The following is a 6,662-nucleotide window of genomic DNA, read 5'->3' as shown; positions in this document are numbered from 1 at the left end:
AACGTTTTCCTACACACGGTAGATTTAAAGACAGTTGTTTTTTCAACCCACTGGAACAGCCTTTAAAGAACGTTTCTATTGGATACTCAGAGGCGAAAACAAATTTAACCACCAAACATAAAGTCCAACTTTATAATAATAATTATATTTTTTCTTGACGTGTTAGAATGGAAATAGATATTAATTCTTCGTGCATTATTGTATAATAATGCACGTTTTTCGTTCAAATGCTTTGTAATTAATCACTCAGACCTATCGTAAGTAGATCTATACAATAAATATTTTAATTATACAATATATATTTTCAAATATAGAACATACATATAGAAAATTATCGCACACAAATATTTTTTATGATAGCAAGATTGAATAAATATTATGGTATATAATATAAAATTAGAGTTATACAATATAAATATTGGAGATAGAACAAAAAATTAATTTATTGAATATTGCAACGTTTAACATGCCATAGTCCCGTTTAAGGAAATACTTTTTAAACTTTGGATAATTGAATGAAAATAATACTTTCAAGTATCGATCTAATCTATATTGTGTGAATTATATGTATTGAGAAATGAGTTGTTCATACTAACATTATCACATGAATCTGTACGGATTTCCCGTATATTTATAACTTCGCAATAAATTTTGAAAGTACACGTAATACAAGTTTCCTCGAAAAGCGGAGTGGCTTTTTGTCAATACAGTATAAAAGCTTGTGGCCTGGCCAGTGTTTATCATTTTTTGAGCGATACCGCTTTTAAGAAAAGTCGTTAAAAATGGAAATAACGAAGTTTAATCTAGGTGTAGAAGTTAGAGGTTTCAGACTTACGGAGCAGAAGTTGTTTACGGAAGAGTTGGTCGAGAAAATTAAAAAATTGGTTCACGAACATCGCATTGTGGTTTTCAGAGACCAGGGCGAAGTGAGCGGAGAAAAACAGGTGGAAATTAGCAAATGGTTTGGAAGTATTGACGGAACCGTGTTCGAGGGAGACCCACTTTTCTCCCATCCGAAATGTCCGCATCCAGATGTGCATCGAATTTCAAACGACCCGGAAGAAGGTTGCACAAACGCCGGGCGTTCCGGTTGGCATATTGACGGTAGTTTCGTACAGAAACCTTTCGGATACGCTTTGTACCACATGCCAGCTGTGCCGAAAACGGGAGCCACAGGTTTTTTTAATTATTTACTTAATTTTAATGTCAATAACATAGTTAGAATTTTATTTCTGCATAGGTTATCAATATTTAAATCATTTTAGCGTTCACCCCCTCTCATTTTGTAGACATATAAATTTTAAAGTACAGCAAACATAAATACATATTGATGTTTCATTATAATTGTTCGCAAGCTGTTTATTAATGTTAACAATCATTTTGTGACACATGTGTGAACTATATGTCTTATAAAAATATTTGTTTTGATAGTTAATTGACTGATGTTTGAACTTCACGTGAGGACATGTGCACTAAGGTCGGCAAAATTCTTTTTGGAGAACTATACTATATATACATCATAATGTTGATACATATTGGAGAGACAATATAAATTATGCACAAATAAATGTTTTTTTTTTCCTTACAGAATTTATCGGGTTTAAGGAACTGCTCGACAGTATTCCGGAAGAAATGCGAGCAAGATGGGAGCGCCTTTGGATGGTGTCGGACAAGGGCGATAAACTTGTTCACCCACTGGTTTACTCTCATCCAGTCACAGGCGGTCCTGTAAGTGTATTTATCTCCCATCTATTTTCCTTAAATACCGTCGGATAGAAGAATAGTAGGTAGCTTAATTTATTCGGAGTATTCTATGCTGTCTTTCGGGTTAAATTATAAAAATCCTTCGGATTTATATGAATATTGATATCCAATATAAATCATTAATGTATACGATTTGACTAATAAAATCCTTCAAAAAATTGACATTAAGTGGTTAATATTTTTGCACATATATTCCCTATTGATAAATAAAAAGCATTAAATTTAATTTGATTTTACATTCCAATTGAATCTCAAACTATCATCATTCTTTCCTGAACTTACTATTATGTATGCTTTGTACATGATTTATTTACTATGCATTTATTTACCAGTCTATATTACAGTGGTTTTGTAAATATAAACCGCTAGTCATAAATTTTAGGGATGGACATGTTATTTGTTTATGCCAATAAAATACTTAACTTTGACTTTATTAAACTTTATTGTATCTTTATTACTCGTATACTACTTTTTAAACCTGATTTCATACTATATAACATATATCAGATATCAGAAATATAAATTATATAGTATTAATAAAACTTTGATATCTATAATTATCATTGACTGAATTACAGAGCAACATTTTAACAGTTTATCTCGGATTTGTAAATACAGTTTGTGTAAGTGATATCAGTGGTATAATTGGTTCAAGTGGTAATTAATACATCAAACTTTTAATGACTATGAACTGAATAATCACTTAAAGGTTTACACAACAGATCGGAGAACAGAACAGAACATATATTTTATATTTGACTTGCCTCATCACTCATCATTATTATATATACTCGTATAAACATGAAAACCACTGTGATTTTTTTCATTGTAAAATTTAAATTATACCAAAGTGGAATCTGATTATAAATATCTAATGTCATATACTACTAAGGAAGACAATAATCTACTTTAAATTGCAATAGCAAGTTTTGTGTATGCTTCATGGGATTGTTTATTTACAGATGCATTATTATTATCATCAGAACATTTCAACATGTAATTATTTGTAAACCTTCTCCGCTAGCTGTTTCAATTGCTTTGTACATTTATGCTTTATACTGTCTTGCCATATATTATGCATTGTATAGCATCACGGGCCATATGGCCTTATGAAATTATGAAAATTAAACTTATACAAACTTGTATATGTACACTTATTATAATGCATGAATCAAGAAAACAACATGTTTTTTATAGGCTATGAAATTAAAATTCATAATTATTTTTTAAATCTAAACTTTAAACATTTACACATTTTTACATTTAAGGCAATGTGCATACATCTTGGCATGACAGAGGCTTTCATTTGGGACAAAGACACAGCAGACGAACGAAGAACTGGTGCAGACGAGACTAAGACGTTGTTGGAAGAAATCCGAAAAGAGATTGAAAAAGACGGAAGGCGACTAGTTTATCCTCATGAGGTTTGTGAATTACTTGGCTATCTATTTAAGTTTTACAATAAAAGTTTATTACTAACTTAAGGAAAATGTGTCAGTTATGCCCAACAACAACCCCCGATCATCGAGCATGGAATATCACATGGGCTGTGCAATGTTTGAAGTTTTGCTTCGTTGGTAAATCGGATCACCATCTTTTTTGACAGTGTTGATTGGAATCTTAAGAAAAAGAAAACTAAAATGCAATTAACCAACGTAAATAGGTATGACAACCAATGGCTGTTTTATATATATTTTCTTCATTTAATATAATCATAAGGATCATATATTAAGTTCACGTCGGCAATATATGAATTTGACCTGGCATGATTTTATACATTGAAACATTAATTAATATATTAATAATTCGGATTCATATAAAGATATCCGGTTTCATATATGGCAACTTTGGTACCATTATTAGAGAAATTGGTATCATATATTGAGAAAATCATCTTAATATAAATTGCTACCTTGGTTTCATACACTGACGGTATGTTATTATATATCATAACTTTGGATTAATATAATGGCTAATGGTTTAATAAGAAGGTGTTTATAGTCCAGGTGATTTTATATATAATCCACATGGTTAAATTAATTGAAAAAGAACAATATAAGACAGCAATGGCTTTCCATAAATTGGAGTTACATGTATATAAATTTGAATGCTATTGCTTTTGCAAAAGCTGTAAAAATTCTAAAAAATTATATGTAATTAACAACACATTAACAATCAAGATAATTTACTTAATGCACACGACAGGAAATAAACAATTTTGAAGTGAAATCTTTATATCAAAAGGGAGACAACAGTTCCAATATCCATACAAGATGTTTTGTTAACAAAGACGTTTGAATTTTTAAAGTGATTAAAGTTATTAGTGAAGTCCAAATCCTGATGGTTACTTTTAAATATTAAAATCCCCGCTATAAGTCCCCTCATTTTGAGCTGAAAATGTCCTCCATTATTCAGGCATCGAAACGAAACCACCACATGTGTTCCACATTGCGGGACAGTCGAAGCTAGGATCTTACACTGACTGCCGGTACAGACCGGAATATTTAGCTCGAGGGTAACTGTTTACAGGCTAAACAGATACGAGTAATTAGGAAAACTAATATTTTTTATTTAGTACTCTTTTTTCTTTCTTTTCATAACGGCAATATGACGTCATTCTAAGATCGCAATTCATCCAGGCGGGCGGAAGTGACGTCATATAAAGCACGCGACTCCTCTAACATAAGAGTGTTAGACAGGGTTTTCTATCGCCGCTGTAGACAGTAGACAATCGTGTCTAATATGCAAGAAAATATTGTTAGACAACTGACTTGTGCGTATTTGGAACCTTTTTAAATGTATGTGTTTTATTTCAGTGGAAAGATGGTGACTTTGTTATAACCGACAACCTGGCTGTCGGCCATTTTGCCAGTGCTAATGCTATAAGACCAAGGTCAGAGGTCGGGCTCCGGATTCTACATCGTACAACCATCAAAGGAATCAGCAGACCAACAAAGGGATGAGCTACAATACATATGAGACAATACAGTGTATATTGGGTTTAAGGCCAACCTTATGCTAAAAACACTATTCCAAAAATACATCAAGCCCAAGCATTTTTGTCCACGTGCTTTTTGTACATTTGCAAGAAACTACCTTTCTTTAAATACTTTTATTTGTATATGATGCTCCTAGATTTGTATTTTGAAAACAAGTTTTTGTTTAGATTTTGTTAAAGTCACATAATGCCCATTTCTTTTTACTGTTAAGCTGTTATAAATAGTCCCATGTTTCAAGTACAATGGCAAAATTTAACGACAAAATGGCATTTCATTATTTTGGAGTTATTTTGAATTTTACCTCAACATCTACCAATTTCATGGGCATAATGTCACTTTAAGACATCATTTTCTTTCAAAATTTCTAAAGAACTGAACTACAGAAAAAAGAAATTAATTATCCATTGACATAAGGATTGTAGATGTTCATAATGAAATTTTTCTGTAACAAAATAAATTATACAAAATGTTTAAATGTCACAGATATGAGATATGCATGATTTTTGTTGTTAAATACATACTTTTGTTAAGCACAAATAAGCAATTACAAATCAAAATGCTAAATGTTTTTTTTATAGTTCATATACAAAGAAGTGAATGCCAAATGTAATTTATAGTTCATATACATAGAAGTGAATGCTAAATGTTATTTATAGTTCATACAATAAGAAGTGAATGCAAAATGTTATCTATTTTATTAATTCAAAGTTCTTATACTGCAACGAAGTGAAAGCAACATGTTCTTTATAGATCATATAGATCTACAAAGAAGTGAATACTTTATGTTATTTAAAGTTCATACTTGGCGTATAAATTTGAGAGAGAAAAAAAGGCTATAAATTTTTTTTTGTTACTTTATAAATGTGTAGCAATTCTATCAAACACTACATTTCAACCAATACTGGTTGCATCTAAAATTGTTTATTTGCATGATTTTACTTTAATGGTGATTTATAAGCCAGTCCATTGGTGGTGGGGTTTTGGTTGCATTTATGAATGTACGGTATGTGTGTGTTCATATTACCCTTATACACCATTATTTTACATATTTAATCACTTTGGAAACTACGGGACTTTCTATATATATTTCACATTGTCGTTAACAGTTGCTTCAGTGGAAAAGTTATGCAAATGGCAAAAAAAGTATAGCATTCATTGCTCAAGCAATGTTTCAAGATGCATTTTTTACTTGCCATTATTGTAAGAGTAAGCTATTTTCCTCTTTGCTTTTCATTATTTATTCATTATTTTTCCACGTATGATACATATTCATAATTAATGTTTTACTTATTTACAGATTTATTTGTAACTATGTATAATTTTTTTATTTAGGCTACGTGCCTATAGACATGACAAGATCTACAGTTCTGAGCAGATCCTACTAGCTTATGTTAACATTTCAGGGTTAAAACAATTTACAATGCCGAATCATGTACCATCTGCAATGTTTTTAAATATGTTGTTGACCTATATCTAAAAAATTGGGTTTAAAGGAAAGCACTAGTATTTATGCCCATAAACATTTATTTCACCGCAATACATTTATGTTGCGTTCATGAGTGATTTGAAATAAAAGTGTAAAACCGAACTGTTTTGCGTCTTTTTTCTTCTTGAAACAGGTTGTATAACCGCTTATCCATAATTCCTTCTTAATGCACAAACAGAATACAAGAATTTGGACGGTACTGGAAAGTTCAAGTTACCGTCCGTGACCTCTAGCACCGGTTTAAGGACAATTTAACATTTGAGCCGCGTCACGACAAAACCAACATAGTGGGTTTGCGACCAGCATGAATCCAGACCAGCCTGCGCATCCGCGCAGTCTGATCAGGATCCATGCTGTTCGCTCACCAACTCTATAACAAGTAGAGAAACTGATAGCGAACAACATGGATCCTG

The 6,662-nt window shown here is 31.5% G+C and overlaps 1 protein-coding gene across 1 annotated transcript; it reads left to right on the top strand.

Annotated features, from left to right (window-relative positions):
* The first annotated feature begins 671 nt into the window (after positions 1 to 671).
* On the top strand, positions 672 to 6,351 carry LOC132722784 (alpha-ketoglutarate-dependent taurine dioxygenase-like). Its single transcript, XM_060707350.1, has 4 exons — positions 672 to 1,176; positions 1,589 to 1,728; positions 3,033 to 3,188; positions 4,581 to 6,351. Exons 1-4 carry the CDS (start codon positions 783 to 785, stop codon positions 4,725 to 4,727), a joined length of 837 nt encoding a protein of 278 aa, XP_060563333.1. The 5' UTR covers positions 672 to 782; the 3' UTR covers positions 4,728 to 6,351.
* Positions 6,352 to 6,662: the final 311 nt, after the last annotated feature.

This window comes from Ruditapes philippinarum, unplaced genomic scaffold, assembly GCF_026571515.1.
Source record: "Ruditapes philippinarum isolate M1 unplaced genomic scaffold, ASM2657151v2 ctg3210_1_1_1_1, whole genome shotgun sequence".
NCBI lineage: Eukaryota > Metazoa > Mollusca > Bivalvia > Venerida > Veneridae > Ruditapes > Ruditapes philippinarum.
The sequence above is the reverse complement of the archived record's forward strand: the minus strand, read 5'-3'. Positions and strand labels throughout refer to the sequence as shown.

What these genes read in the sequence shown, in the direction of transcription:
- LOC132722784 (XM_060707350.1), top strand. Translation starts at nt 783, where the DNA reads ATGGAAATAACGAAGTTTAATCTAGGTGTAGAAGTTAGAGGTTTCAGA. An exon ending in GCCGAAAACGGGAGCCACAG is followed by an intron (nt 1,177 to 1,588) that starts GTTTTTTTAATT and finishes TTTTCCTTACAG; the next exon opens with AATTTATCGGGTTTAAGGAA. An exon ending in ATCCAGTCACAGGCGGTCCT is followed by an intron (nt 1,729 to 3,032) that starts GTAAGTGTATTT and finishes TTTACATTTAAG; the next exon opens with GCAATGTGCATACATCTTGG.